Source organism: Pimephales promelas, chromosome 1 (assembly GCF_988280905.1).
Source record: "Pimephales promelas chromosome 1, fPimPro1.hap1.1, whole genome shotgun sequence".
Classification (NCBI taxonomy): Eukaryota; Metazoa; Chordata; class Actinopteri; order Cypriniformes; family Leuciscidae; genus Pimephales; species Pimephales promelas.
This window is the reverse complement of record NC_142769.1, coordinates 3,764,589-3,781,138: the sequence shown is the minus strand read 5'-3', so window position 1 is coordinate 3,781,138 and position 16,550 is coordinate 3,764,589. Positions and strand designations below refer to the sequence as shown.

Sequence of the window (16,550 nt, the reverse complement as noted above, 5' to 3'; positions counted from 1 at the left end):
CCATAAAAATGTTATATTCGGGAGAGAGATTATTACGCAGGCTGGCAGAATTACATCACATTTGAAGTGCTTTTTACATCAGAACAAGCCATTGATTTTTAGTACAGGAAGTGTCCTTGATTTCCCTCAGCCGCTCGTGTATTAGTCTGATGGATTTTACAGGTAGAGTTTCAGAGACATGGCTTTTTTGTTTTATATATGGGTTTATGGGTTTAAGGTGAACGCCAAAATTGAATTTAGGAGCTGCATAATTCTGGAGATTGACCATAAATTTTGTAAGCATAATGTGAATGCTTTTACTCGCATTAGCTTCACTTCAATCACAATAAGAATTTTTGCCTTTATTATTATTATTTGCAGCTGAAAATTACAATTAATATTACATTAGTAACAAGAAACCCTTATAATGAAAATTATATACTTTTTTTCTGGCATATATAAAAGTATTTTTTTTTTTAGCATTTTGCATGATTTGAAAATTACACTTTTTTTTAATTGTAGGACCAGTAAAAAGTTAGCAATATTTCTCTGCCTCCACCACCAAAAATATTTTATTTTTAGCATTGTGCTTTTTTTTGTTTGTTTTTTTACATAATTTTAAGGTCTTGTGAAAAAGTTACGTAAACTGTCCTACTACCAAAATAATATATTTTTGTATTTATTTTATATATTATATTTATATATTATTATAAATTAATATTATATTTATATATTATTATTATTAATATTTATTCTTTTTATATTTTATTTTTTTTTATAAATTTTTTTGTCAGATTAATAAACTGATATATTTTTTGTTAAAAGTTTTCCTAAAAACATTTCAAATGAATGTTGCCTAATGTTTAAAAAAAAATCGCTAGAAATTAAACCTCAATAATGTAACTCCATTACTACAATAAATTCATAAACATGCTTTGCTTTGTTTTTTTCTAACGCCAAATGGTGCAAATATTACCGTAACACGTAACTTCAGCACCACACTGTTTCCTTCAACTAAAACCCATTAGGGTTTACAGAAAACAAAGAATGTGACCAACAAAAGCTTATGATTCTCACACGTTTTGTTCATCATGGTAGTCTTCACAAATGGACTCAACTTTTATGAATTTTGAAGCGTAAATACTCATTTACATTTAAGCTTTACACACTGTAAAAATGAATATGCTTTATCTAATTCTAATCAATAGAATTGTGGCAACAGATTACAAGCAATATTATTATTAAATTTAACAAATTAGAATTGAGTAATAATTAATCAAATTATTCCTGAAAAGTTAACCATTTAAACTGAGTAAAGTTCACACCAAAAAATTTAACAAAAATATCTCACTAACAGACAGACGTCAAAGATTAATTAAGAACTATTTATTTTATATTGCCAACATTGAAGACACCTGATGTTAACATTTTAAAACAAACCTAAAACAAACACCAATCACCACAATGGTGACTTCAATTTATGTTTTTTTTGCTTGTTGTTGTAAGTTTTACTCACTTTAAATAGTTAACTTTTAAGGAATTAATTTGATTAATTATTACTCAATTCTAATTTTTCTATTCTACTCAGTTCTATTTTAAACAAAACCCCATTAAAAAAAACAATGACTTCAGTGCTAAAATGGTAACTCGTTTACGGATTTTGTCACACAATAATCGTCCTGCACCACTCTACTCCAACAACACCCATGCTAACATCTTGATAATATTTAAATCATCTTAATGTATAACTGGGAACCAAATGTTAATATTTGCACGTCCAATGAAAATCTCTGGTGCAAAGAAACTCAGTCCTGGTTATTTTCAAGCCCTGCCAGAAGATTGAAATCAAAAACGGCCCAGACCACAGTGAGGTTTCCCACATTAGTCCTACATATCAACACCCCCTCAAACAGACATCTAATGACTTCCTACTGAAGATTTCTGCGAAGATGAATGCGTATGCGCTGTACTTTTGAAAAGCTGGCTCCCATAAGGAAACACTGTAGGGCTAGTGATGTCATTGGCAAGGCCCTTTTTAAATTTGGATATCTGCCATTTGAGAAAATCGGGAGACCAAACATCTTGGGGAGCAACATCTGTTCTTGGTGAGGCGAGGTCATTGCGTCAGCTAGCGGTTCTACCAGATGCTGACAGCAACGGTTGGACTTGGATAAGGGCCCGGTGAATCAAACGGGTCCATGAGGATGGTGCCTCGGTGTCTGCCATACTGTAAAACAATAAAAACCGAGGCTTATCCCGATGTTTCTGTAACGGCTCCATGCGATGCTCTCTGTTGTCACTTTAACCGCTAAAATGTGGGATTGGAACCAAACATCTTTTTCAGTGTTGTCATGCAGTTATGTGTGTTCTAATAGAGAGTAAACCCCAATCTGTGGTTCAGTGCTGGAGACTGTGTCAAAGGTTGGAAAGTCCCTGTACATGCACCATGAAATCCTGTCACGCATGGAGTGTTGCTGCCTCCCCCCTTCTTGTCTTTTCTACTTCCTCTCTATTGTTTTCAACCTCTGTTCTCTTTCTTTTTGAACTTTTGAGTGTTTTATCTTTCAACCTGTTTTCTTGTAGTAAGTCGATATGCAGGGACGTCCCGTCCACAATTGAGTTTCTGAGTTTAATTTATTGACATATAACTCATGTTAAATGTGATAGTTCCATCCTAACATCTACTTTAATATAATATATTGTTAGTCCTGAGATTCTTTGCGTCAGTAAGTAAATACAAACTATGAAATGATTGTACTATATTTTAGTTTAGTAATGTTTTGTATTTAAAGGGATTTATGGCACCAAATAATATTTCTCCAGTAGTTATAATCCATTTATTTACTTTTTGAGAATGGACCTGAAAATTTCCAACATAAACTGGCATAATCTTCAATGCTTTGGAGCACAGACTTGAGTTTGGTCTCCTTTTAAGAAGACACGAAAAAAGTGAAAAAAGCTTAAAGTGAACTTGAAAAAGGGTGTGCAACTTAACATTTATTGTTATGAAAACTGCACAAAATGCAATTTAGTTTTTTTGTATGAAATATATATTTTCTAGAACATGTTTTACTCTAGCACTGTGACAAGCCATAAATTAAAACAAGTTGTGTGTCCAAATTTGAGGTCTATGTCTAAAACAATTAGCTTTCGGTAAGAATTTGTTCAAATGTTTCCAAAAGATGAAATTCTCCTCCCATTCGTTTCCAATGCACTCATTTTTTTATGGCGAATAATACAAGTGACTATTTTTTTTAAGAACCATTTAACCCTTTCGGATCATGCCCATAAATTATTTATTTATTTATTTTTTAACACAGCAGGTGTCAAAACCTTTACCACGTTTTGTGAGATGGTCCTCACTGCAGAACATGAAATCCAGGGGGAGAAGTTGGATCCAGATCCAACTCCTCCCACCTTACATATACTTAATCCTACCCATATTCACCCCCTGATCCCTAACCCCACCCCTAAGCCTACCCATCTCCGCCACCTGATCCCTAACCCCACCCCTAATCCTACCCATCTCCGCCCCCTGATCCCTAACCCCACCCCTAATCCTATCCATCTCCGCCCCCTGATCCCTAACCCCACCCCTAATCCTACCCATCTCCACCCCCTGATCTGTAATCCCACCCCTAATCCTACCCATCTACGCCCTTATCCCTAACCCCACCCCTAATCCTACCCATCTCCACCCTCTGATCTCTAACCCCACCCCTAATCCTGTCCATCTCCAGCCCCTGATCCTTAATCCTACCCATCTCCACCCCCTGATCCCTAACCCCATCCCTAATCCTACCCATCTCCACCCCCTGATCCCTAACCCCACCCCTAATCCTACCCATCTCCACCACTGATCCCTAACCCCACCCCTAATCCTACCCATCTCCACCACTGATCCCTAACCCCACCCCTAATCCTACCCATCTCCACCACTGATCCCTAACCCCACCCCTAATCCTACCCATTTCCGCCCCCTAATCCCTAACCCCACCCCTAATCCTACCCATCTCCACCCCCTGATCTGTAATCCCACCCCTAATCCTTCCCATCTCCGCCCCCTGATCCCTAACCCCACCCCTAATCCTAGCCATCTGCACCCCTTATCCCTAATCCTACCCATCTCCGCCCCCTAATCCCTAACCCCACCCCTAATCCTACCCATCTCCACCCCTTAGATCTGGATCCAACTCCGCCCCCTGGATCTCTTGTACTGCAATGAGGTGCTACTGAGTTTTGTACCATTTCGATGGAAGTAAAAATCCTCCCCATTTTATACAATATTTATTCAAAATTCACAAAATAAAGTCACAACTATCCTCTCTCTTTGTGACCATCAACCTGTAGGAAACCAGTACTGGTTGTTCAGGGAAGCCAACCTGGAGCCCGGCTACCCTCAAGAACTGATGGATTATGGCCGAGACATCCCATATGACAAGATCGAGACGGCCATCTGGTGGGAACCTTCTGGCTTCACTTACTTCTTCAAAGGAGACTGGTGAGGGAATAGTCTTATTTTTTGTTCCACAGAGAATCCTGCCTGTAATGTTTGTCTAATCGTTCCCTTGAGCTGTTTTGCAAAATCCTCCTTGCCTTGTCTTACGGCCCTGACTACACACTAAGCCATCGTTGTTGAGCATCGTCCAGCCCAGTTCCTTCGATGTGTTCTGCACTAGTTGGACATCAATTCTTTCCATTAAGTAGTTTAAAATATATATTTTATTAATTTCCTAGAGAGAAAAACAACCGCTTTAATGCTTATTGGTGTTAAGTCTCTTAAAATCACATCATTTGACCTCTTTATAATTATATATATATATATAAATTTTAAAGTCATACAAAGCTGGCAAAGTTTAAATCCCTTGATTTGTGACAATGATAACATCCTTCAGGGTTTGTGTTGCATTAGCATTTATGATACAAATGCAAAGTGAGCACCTTGAAAGTGGTGTGCACTTATGATCAGATCACCTGCTATGGATGTTAATTTCATATGTAAACGAGGCCACTGTGCTTTTGCTGAAGCGGATGCATCAAGGAAAGTCCGAATGAAATGCATTGAACCATCTTTGATAAACTACAGGTACTGGCGCTTTAATGAGCACTCCAGAGCCGCGGATCAGGACTACCCTAAACCAATCAGTGTGTGGGGCACTTCTGTGCCGTCTTCTCCCAAGGGGGCTTTCCTCAGCGATGATGGAGGTGAGTGTGTGGGGCTGAGGGGTCATCTAGAGCCGGTCACCTAATGTACTAGATGGATGGGGATCAAACAGACGGTGAAACAAAGAGATGTGATTTCAGAAAGTAATGCAATATAACATCACTGAAAGCTCTTTCCCATTTAAGGGAATGTTCCTCCAAGTCAAACTGTATTAATAGCATCTGTGGCATGATATCGATTACCATAGATATTCATTTTGATTTAAAGGAATAGTCTTAATTTGCTCATTCACATGTAGTTTCAAACCTGTGGACCTAGGGCTGCACGATTTATTGTTTTAACATCGATATCGCGATGTGCGCATCCACAATAGTGCGATTTCAAGTATAGGGATCGTAGTTGATCCGTACGGACCAGACACCATGGTTCGAAACGCATGTGGTTCTCAGTTTAACCACCATAGAGCAAAAGAGCACGTGTTTTAGATTGTGTCCGTTTGTATTTTATTCATAAATGCCAATTTTCTTTAAGAGTACCCAAATTAAATGTCTTTCTCTGTGAATTTAATTATTTTATTAACACACTAAAAAGAATTAATAACAAAAAATGTGCCAAATTTGTGAAAATGTATGATAATATGTTGAGCGATATGTAATTTAAGTTTTTTTTGTTTTATTTTTTATCTTTACTGTACTTATATTCCAATTTGGTGTAATTGTCTCCTTTTTCTCATGCTGTCATCTGTTGTTATTTGAAGTTTGTCAATAAAAAAAATAGGCTACTATCCATCAATAAAAAATAAAATAAAAAAATAAATAAAAATAGGCTACTATCCATCAGTAAAAAATAAAAATAAAATAAAAATAGGCTACTATCAAAAAAAAAAAAAAAAAAAAGGTTGTGTCCGTTTAAACATTCGCCTAATTCAGTTCTCTTTCGCGTCTTGATTAACACATTGACCCAAAATGATGTCAACATGCTTGTCTCAGCGAGAATCCCCATAATGAGTCATGGCTTACGTGAACGTAAACGGTTGAGAAAGAAAACAAATGCATATCATTTTTGGATCTGCGCATTTGATCTTAAAGTGTGTCATTAATGTTGATCAAACCATAAAATACAAATATAAAGTCACTTTTGTAGCTTTAACAAAGATTACTTCTATTTAATTTATACAGTTAAGTCTATGCAGTGTTAATTTACATTTGATTATTCAATTTCCGTACTTTAATACTGTTAGATTTACCTGAAAAACATAAAGCACTGTTTATAATCGAAATTTAGTTTGTATGCGGTGATGCACAATTTTCTCTCTCCAACTTTGTGTGTCACACAGCTCATACTTACTTCTACAAGGGTTCAAAGTACTGGAAATTTGACAACCACAGAATGACGAGCGAGCCGGGCTACCCAAAGTCCATTCTGAGAGACTTCATGGGCTGTAATGTGGACCTCGATCCTGACATAGACGCCGGCGTGGACCCGGGACGCAAGTGGCCTGATCGGCCACCCTTCAACCCAGATGCCGGCCGAGACAAGGACAAGGACAAGGACAAAGACAAAGACAAGGATGAAGACAAGGAGAGAGACAACACCAATGACGTGGACTCTAAAGAAGAGACGGAAGAAAAAACGAATGATGTGGATGTGGTTCTGAAGATAGATGAAACGCAGCGTACCATGAACATCATCATGGTGACGGTACCCCTGGCCCTGGTGCTGTGCATCTTGGGATTGATCTACGCTATTATTAACACACTACAGAGGAAGGGAGCACCCAAGTATTTAGTGTACTGCAGACGTTCAATGCAGGACTGGGTTTAAACTCTCAGAATGATCTCCGATCCCTGTTCACACGCACACACACACACACACACTTTCATGTTCACCCTTCTTTTCCTTTGCCATGGTGCTTTCCTAACATGTTGTCTATTTATATCAGAAAATTTGCACATTGATTTTGAATCAGTTGTTTTTAGGAGTTTTCTTAATTTCGGTTTTTAAGATGCCACAATCTAGATCTCCAATCACTGCGTAAAAGATAAACGGGAAGTCTTGCAGAGCAAAAAAGTGAGGGAAAGGAAAGCGGATAAAGGAATATCTCGCTTAGGAATATTTGCATCCTTTTCTCAGGACTCTCAGCTGTGGTTTTCCAAGTCATAATCCATCATCATAAAGACTATAAGGACCGTGGCCGCTTCTATCATAACTGGTTGGTGATGTGTTGATATACAGCGGGGTCCAAACGTCTGAGACCACAAGGAAAGTCTGAGATTGAGAGACTAATTTAAACCTGAAAAAAATCATGATTTAAAAAAAAAAGCAACACATTTTCATGCAGCTAATTTAAAGCTACACTGTGTGATTTTTACCTCCATCTAGCGGTGAAAAGGCATATGACCATCCAGTGAATATTAGTTTCTGTTCCTCTCAATTCCGATTTCGTTTTAACTCCTACGGTGGCCAATATAGTCCAAGATTAACATTGCTTCCGGTTCGACCTCGTCCATGAGTGTTAACGCGAAAGGCGAAGCTTGAATTAACGGGTATGTCCCTCTTTGGCTAATGTACTTTCAAGATGGAGGGGCAACATGGCGACCGACATTTGAACCACTTACCCGTGTGTATTTTCAATGGCATATTATACATTCATATGAACGAAGTAAATATACATTAATGAGCACATATATTTGTGTTTTTAGCTAAGAATAAACTAAAAGACTTACACAGTGTAGCTTTAAGATCAAACTGTCGTTCTAATAGCATTTTTAATGTACGAAAAACATTTATTGCATTAAAGAAATGAAACTAGTGGTCTCCGACTTTTAGACCTTTATTTTTGGAGTCCGTTCGCAAGCAACTGGACCTGGTTAGTCCAATTGTCCTTGATTGAATTATACCTTTTATTTCTTTTGGTGTCAAAATAGGGACTTTTCTCTACGTTTTGCATTTTATTGCCTCTTGTTTTAACATGTTTTATGTGGTTCCGACTTTTTTCTTGCAAGCTGGTGTGTTTTCATCTCCAGCAGTGCCGTGATCCTGTGGCGATTATAATTTTTATTGTCTGAGGTTGGTTTCATTTACGGGGGTTGAAAAAGCTTGAGGCGTTGAGAGAGAGTGATTATTTATATAATGGCTTTGCATTGTTCAATCAAATGGAAATATGAAAAATAGAACTATAAAATAGCGTACACCAATTTAAAATGCGAAAAAGGCTTCTTGGGGGCCCAATTATAAATAAAAGCCTTAGTAGGGGCTCACTGTTGTAGCGAATGTAAGGTAATAGTCTAATTTCAAAAACAGCAGGGGGGTGAAAACCATTGGTAAGCTCCTCTTTCTCAAACCCAAAGCCTACCAAAGAATTGGCAATGGTGGGGTGAGACAAGAGACGGAAAGGGTCTTTGCAAAAGGGCTTATAGTGTGTTTGTAGAGTTTGAACTGGATTATATTACAGTGATGGGGATATTTTAGGGGTGGGGGTGTAATAAGCAAACAGCCAGGAGTGGGATAAAGCTCCCTCTCCAAGGCTGAAACATACTTGTACACGCGTATATGATTTAGTTGTCTCAATTGTATATGTTGTATTCTCAGAATTGCCTCAAGGGGTGCTATATCAGACGTATATCAGCGTAAGCGTTCTTCTATGGCCAGATATTCAATTATTGTCTGGAAGCAACAGTTTGGGAATCTTGCTGAGCAAGTTTTGGTTAAACTGTAGACGCGTTTCTAGCTAGCTACCTGAATAAAACGTTTAATGATTCTTGACAGTAACTCCAGGTTAGTGTATCCGACGAGACCTCGCATTCACATCTGCGTTAGCATACTTGCTTAGAGTATATTTTTGTCCTCAGCTTGAGCCGCTTGGTAGATAGTGTGTGTGTAGCAATGCCATCCCGATATGCCACATTGCCAGGGTCCACTGCCAGTTATTTTTGGAGCGCATTCCTTGACCAGCAGAGGAAACAGGATCCCTGTTTCATTCACGACTTATTCATGCTGATGTGATCTACTAAGCAAGGCAAAGTAGACAAATTAGTCAAGTTTCCTAACATTGTAAGATATAACTGCTGTCAGGTACACTCAGAAAGAAAGGTACAAAAGCTGTCACTGGGGCTGTACCTTTTCAAAAGGTACACTTTTGTACCCAAAGGCTGCATATTAGTACCTAAGTGGTACATATTAGCACCTAAAATGTACATATTAACACCTAAAATGGACATATTACCATCTAAAATGGACATATTAGCTCATGAAATGGACATATTAGCACCTAAAATATACATATTAACACCTAAAATGTACATGTTACCACCTAAAATGTACATGTTACCACCTAAAATGTACATATTAGCACCTAAAATGTACATATTAGCTCCTGAAATGGACATATTAGCACCTAAAATGTACATCCCAGATAGAAAACTGACATTGAATCAACATGGAAACATGACATCGAAACAACGCTGATCTGACATTGTTTTGCTCATCGAATTAACGTTGAACCAACGTCAGACGCGTCATTCTTTCAAAACTAACGGAAAATCAACTTGAAATCAACGTTGTTTCAACGTTATGAAAGTAAACCAATTTTCGATTTTCATTTAGCTTTAGCATTTAGAATGCCGCGTCTGACGTTGGTTCAACATTAATTCGATGAGCAAAATCAACGTTGTTTCGATGTCATGAGAGACGTCGTTTCCACGTTGATTCAATGTCAGTTTGCTGTCTGGGATATCAGCACCTAAAATGTACATATTAACACTTAAAATGTACATAATAGCTCCTAAATTGTTCATATAAACACTTAAAATGTACATATTAGCACCTGAAATGGACAAAAGTTTACCTTTTGAAAAGATACAGCCCCAGTGACCGCTTTTGTACCTTTTTTTCTGAAAGTGTAGGTCTGTGTTTGCTTTTATGTGGTGTTTGCTTAGTCTTGTGTCTAACCTACAGTACATGAACACAGCTAGTATACTAAGACAGGGAAAGCATTGAAAAACAAACCGCCGCCATTTTTTTTAAAGTGCCTCAGACAAAATCTGTCATTTTACCCTTCGCAATCAGCGAGAGAGTACCTCGCATTTTGTAGTGGAAGATGTAGACGTAGAGGAGAGAACGAAAGTGAGTGGCATTATAAATATTGCCCTGTCAGACAAGGTAGAGTAGAAAGCACTTGGATATATATTATTGGGAGAGTAGAGGAGACACAGGACAGTCATGATCGGAATGCTGTCACTGATGAATCCCACCGAATACCCTTGCCAGGCGATCCGCCCCTCCTCACCGTGCTCCTGTCGTCCGAGGAGATTTGGAGGAGAGTTAATCAGACATAAAAGCTCTCCCGTCCCTCCCCCGACGCCCTTTACCTTCTCCTCCACTCGCCCAGATCAATGAGGAATACATAAACAGGCTTGAAGGATATCTGAAACGCTCACTCTCAGGGGCTCACTCAAGCCTTGTTCCTTCTAATGGCCATTCTTTGGTTTATTTTATGGCCCTTTTCCATAATCTGCAACTTTATTTTTTTTATTCAGGGCCCTAGTGGTCAGCTTTAAGTCCCTTTTGGCAGTCTTTGGCACGGCTGTAGGCTTTGGCGGCTCCTGGGAACTGGCACCACTGGTTCGGTCCATAATCCAGCCCAGATGTTATATATATCTGATACATTCACTGTACCACCAGAGTAAAGGTCCTTGCACACCGAGTCCGAAATTTTCGCACGTTAAAAAATAAAAAAAAACGACAAAAAACGATTACGGCTCGATTGTCATCCATAGCAAGCATTTTGAGAGTATTTTTGACGTTTTCAGACTCGGTGTGCAAGGACCTTAAGGCCGTGTGTCCACCAAAGCGTTTTTCCACGCGCCTGGCGTATGTTTTCAATTGTTTTCAATGGGAGCGCCGCGTTTTTTAAACGTACCGAGGCTCTGAGCGTTTTTTTCACGCTGAAGCGCCGAGCGCCCAGCGTTTTTTACTAGTCGCTGGGAGTTGAAAAATGTTCAACTTTGGATAAAACGCAGCGCTCATCACTGTCACTTTTTACCCAGCCGTCCAATCACAGTGGAGAAGGGGCGGGACTAATACCACACCGACCAACTGTCAACATTCAAACTGCTGCGGATATTCTGTATCATAGCAACGAAACGTTTCAACGGAAAAAACTCTGCGCGGCCGAAACGCTCTCAAGCGCCCAAAGCACGGCGTCTTCAGCTGGATAAAAACGCTTCGGTGGACACGCGGCCTAACTAAAGTAATATGCATAAAACTATATTACTAAGTTAGTTTCTGCACTGTTTTTGTCTGTCTTTTTTCCAGAGATGATAAGGGTGACTAAACAAGATTGTGGTAGACAATGACTGATGAATAACCAAAACAGTCTGTTTATTAGTATGTGATAGTGTAGATTTTAAGGTCTAATATTTTCACCGTCGTCAAATCAACTCTTGGCCAAGTTTAGGACTGGCTCTTATAACAATGGCCCCTCTCTCTTGCTGCATTATTGTCCCGCACATTGCTTCTGGCCAACAGGAAGATAGACTGGGCCCTCGGCCAGGGCCACAAAGCTTCCTCCCACTAGCATTGCATACTAACAACAGCCTCTGTTCAGAAGGTGACCGATTTGGTCACACCGTTCACATAAACGCAGCTCAGGACCTCTGCTATTTTATGCAATGATGGGTTTTTCATCACAGTTAAGTTTGACCATCCAAACGGACAGTACAGTGACGCAATCACGTGCTCTGTGTGTATGTATATTCTCCTGATATAAACTTGAGCTCTGATCAGAGGTGCCTCTAAGAACATCCGTCCACACCATTTATTAACCAGACTGCAATCATTGATAGGTTACTGAATAAATAGCCAAAAAAATATGCTGTCTTCACCTTTGTGGAATCAGCTGAGCAGAATGAGACGGTGGTATTCACTGTCAAGGGTAGAGATTCAATATCAAATCAAGCCTGTTGTGTGACAATGCGTCTAGGCACGCACACCGTCTTGAAGGGAATCTCACTTTACTTAATGAGCCTTACAAAAACATGCTGTTTAAAACTAGACGGAGCATTTCAGACAAAATATGCAGTAGAAAATCACTAACATTTAAAACAATGTTGTGCTGCAGTGTTTTCTCAAACACCTCATCGTCTTTATTAATAATGATAAAATTAAATTTAGATGGTCATATTTTCAGTTCATATTTTTTCTTTTTCAGTTCATTTTTAAAATTGTAAATAGTGCCTTTTCAATGTTTTTCTTTTGCGTTTTTTTATATAGGTTTTTACCTTGTTAATAACATTCCGATTTGTGTTTTTGATTATGTAGAAAGTGAGGATACTTTTATACATTTGTGTTTGTTCACATCTTCTGAGTGTGTTTAACGATCCATGCTGGACATGTAAACAGTAATAAAAGAAAAAAGATGTTAAAGAACCAAGTCTCCGTTTTCTGTTACTTCTCAAACATGTCTTCTCAAAGTAAACATGAAATCAAAATTGGCCTAATTTACACTGTAAAAAAATGATATGATCAATAAGTTGACAACATATGTTTTTCAGCAATTTTCAACTTAATGTTATACAAGAATTTTGAATCAACTTAATTTGAAATTACTTAAACATCCAAGTTGATTGTACTTAATTTAGGGCATCAACTTTTTTTTACATTGTACACACATTTGTGGTCTTGTGAACAATTCAACAGTGCATTGCAAGTAGCAAATACAATATCATGTTGACTTTAAACCTTTTAAAGACATAAAATTGAATTTATAAAAATAAATGTAGCCAATACTTTTGGAAAAAAGCATTGATTCACAGTCTAATGTTCATTGTTGTGATTGCCCATGTTTTGTACAGTGCAGACCTCCAGGGATCTCCAGTGTAAACAAGCCTCGTCCTTCCCAAAACCCCATCACTCGGCTCTCTTCTCTCCCAGGAGAAAGATCGGGTCCCTGAATCGGCCTGCGCTTCCTCTCCCTCAGGAAAGAGCTGGGCCGCATGGGCCATGGGAGACGGGGCGGGATATTTATAGTTGCTGAAATACAAAGGTGCCACAACGTGCACTGTAAACCAAGCAGACACAAACCCAGAGTGTGCTGTTGATTTATACCCTGATTTTAATTATCATGGAAGCTTTATGAATCAGTTTCATGCTCTCCCAACCACCCTGTGAACCACCATGGTTGTGGACCGCCTATATCAGGTGTCCAGTCCTATTACCAGATCCAACACCCCTGTCTGTAATTGACCTATGGCTAAGCCACGCCCTCAAACGCGATGAGCCAATCACAGTGCACAGCTAACCCAATAGAGTGCCGAAGTGATGACGTCACTTTGTAGGACAACTCGGAAGCTAGCGGCGAATGGGTTCCCTCGGTCTAAAAGCAATGCATTTTCCCCATAGACTTTTGGAAAATCGCAAAAAATAAGATCTGTGTTTAACAAAGGGTTGTGACCCTTACACGTTTTGTCTAGCAAGATAATCTTTACAAGTTAATCCAAAATGTATACATTTTGAAGCCTATATAAAGATTTTAAAAAACACAATCATACACAATAAAGTTTAAAAAACCACAAGCAGGTTATAAATGTGTGTTCTATGTCAAAAATGAAAATATTTAGAGGCTTTGTTCACCACAGACCTTATTTCAGGCGATTTAGCAAAAACCCATTCAAAAAACCTATAGGCTTTAGAGCGAGGGATGCTAAAATGCTAACTCACTTCCGCGTTTTGGCCTACAGAGTGACGTCGTAACTTCGGCACTCTATACACTCGGACATTCTCTGCTTCCACGTCCATTGAAATGCATTGCAGTTAGTCAGTTTTCATTCGTGTTTTCTCGTCATTTTAAGTTTAAAATGGTCAAATGGTGTGCATTGGGTACATGCAGCTCCGACACTTGGTTCCCGAGAGGCTGGGCGACGGTGTATATTTGTTTACCCTTTCCAAAACCACGTTTCAACTGACATAAGTGTCTGCGCTGGATTAAGTTATGTGATTAAGTTATGCGGTAGACCACAACAACTAAACGTGGATAAATTAAACAAGGATGTCTACATCTGTTCTAAGTTAAGTCAACAACATTTTTGAACGTTATCTTTCAAATCTAACGTAACGTCAGGCTAACGTTAGCCTAACATTAGAAAACATTAACGTTAGCTTCTAGCTGCGTTGTACATCATGTCACTTATAGCTTCATTGACGTATCTGTAAATAACCGAGATAACAAATGTTACCTGTAACCTGTACATTTTTGCCTGGAGCTAAAGTTTTTCATCGACCTTCTAAAATAAATTTATAAAGATAAAATTCTAAGATAAAATTATTAATATAACCCTCCAATGCATAGTTAAGGCCCTTTAGGTGACTTCAAGATCATATATAATCTTTCTGTCTCCAAAAATCACCAATTGTCTTCTGTGAAATGTCTGTGTTTGACCCCCTTTCACATTCAGAACTGCCTTAATTCTACGTGGCATTGATTCAACAAGGTGCTGAAAGCATTCTTTAGAAACGTTAGCCCATATTGATAGGATAGCATCTTGCAGTTGATGGAGATTTGTGGGATGCACATCCAGGGCACGAAGCTCCTGTTCCACCACATCCCAAAGATGCTCTATTGGGTTGAGATCTGGTGACTGTGGGGCCATTTTAGTACAGTCAACTCATTGTCATGTTCAAGAAACCGATTTGAAACACAATGCTCAGGTAGGCCGTGGCATTTAAACGATGCCCAACACCATTAAACCAGCACCACCAGCCTGCACAGTGGTAACAAGGCATGATGTTCTCATTCTGTTTACGCCAAATTGAGACTCATCAGACCAGGCAACATTTTTCCAGTCTTCAACTGTCCAATTCTGGTGAGCTCTTGCAAATTGTCGCCTCTTTTTCCTATTTGTAGTGGAGATGAGTGGTACCCGGTGGGCTCTTCTGCTGTTGTAGCCCATCCGCCTCAAGGTTGTGCGTGTTGTGGCTTCACAAATGCTTTGCTGCATACCTCGGTTGTAACGAGTGGTTATTTCAGTCAAAGTTGCTCTTCTATCAGCTTGAATCAGTCGGCCCATTCTCCTCTGAAGGCATTTTCGCCCACAGGACTGCCGCATACTGGATGTTTTTCCCTTTTCACACCATTCTTTGTAAACCCTAGAAATGGTTGTGCGTGAAAATCCCAGTAACTGAGCAGATTGTGAAATACTCTTGAGACCAACAACCATGCCACGCTCAAAAATTTCTGAAATCACCTTTCTTTCCCATTCTGACATTCAGTTTTGGAGTTCAGGAGATTGTCTTGACCAGGACCACACCCCTAAATGCACTGAAGCGACTGCCATGAGATTGGTTGATTAAGATATTGCATTGATGAGAAATTGAACAGGTGCTCCTAATAATCGTTTAGGTGAGTGTATATTTCCAGTGTAATGAATAAACCAAGAATCAGTCCTGATCTTTTTCTTGAGGCTCATTTGGACCATTTTAAACCGCAAAAATTCTATTACACATGCAAAATAACAGCAAATAACTGAAACGTAAAAAAAACACTCTCTGAATGCAATGTAATGAGTTAGCAGTGCGCTAATTTGGACTGGCTGAATTCAAAATAGCATGATAGCCTGCCATTTTTGTCATGTGATTCTACTTAATTCTGAAGTAATTACTTTCAGATCCCCACCTGGGGTTTGTTAAAGAAACACACTTAACACTCACTCCTCCACCTGCTATTTCCTAACAGATCGTCTTGAAGAAAACAGGTGGTCTGTCGCTAACATACTTGGTTTGACAGCGTCCCCCACTCTATTCACATGTCTTCGTCCCTGCTGGGGAATGAGGTCAGTGTTTTTTAGCAGAAAGCATGTGGTTTGGAGTGTTTATTTGTGGAAGAATTAGGGTGGGCAGCGATCGCACACTATAACATCTCTCCATAAAAACCCACGACTCTAACAAGACCCAGCAAGCACATTCTTTCTTCGGATTTATATGGTTTCCTTCACGAACAATTTCAAGTTTTCCTCTGCTAAACTTGTAAACAACACAGACCAAAACAACTTAGCACCTTTTAATTGCTCACGTCTAATGCGAGCCATGGGTTTACTTAATCTGTGTATGTTGAGAGTAATTATTTCATAACACCTGCAGCTCTGAGGCGTTTTCTCTAAACGAATCCTCTAAAGGCATGCCTGTTTTTCTAACCTCACACACTTTTGAGCACACACTTGTAACCCTAGAAGCAGGCGCTCAATGCTTGGTCAGCTTCTCAGCCCGAGCCCAGCCGAAAGATTGATTGGCAGCTCTGAAGATTGAAAGCACACAATGGGCTGAGCACAAAAGGTGATATTAGGATGTTGAGGTAACTTTATTCCTTCAAGGGTCTTTAAACTATTTCCTAATCAGTAATGCTGTCAACAAAGTC

The 16,550-nt window shown here is 39.1% G+C and overlaps 1 protein-coding gene across 1 annotated transcript in view; it reads left to right on the top strand.

Annotated features, from left to right (window-relative positions):
- The window catches only part of mmp15b (matrix metallopeptidase 15b), a 39,932-nt gene extending 29,031 nt beyond the window's left edge, over positions 1-10,901 (top strand). The window contains exons 8-10 of the mRNA XM_039690931.2: positions 4,330-4,480; positions 5,066-5,184; positions 6,480-10,901. Of these exons, the coding sequence (XP_039546865.2) occupies positions 4,330-4,480; positions 5,066-5,184; positions 6,480-6,967 (758 nt within the window). The 3' untranslated portion in view covers positions 6,968-10,901. The remainder of the gene's footprint in view (positions 1-4,329; positions 4,481-5,065; positions 5,185-6,479) is intronic.
- The last annotated feature ends 5,649 nt before the right edge of the window (positions 10,902-16,550 follow it).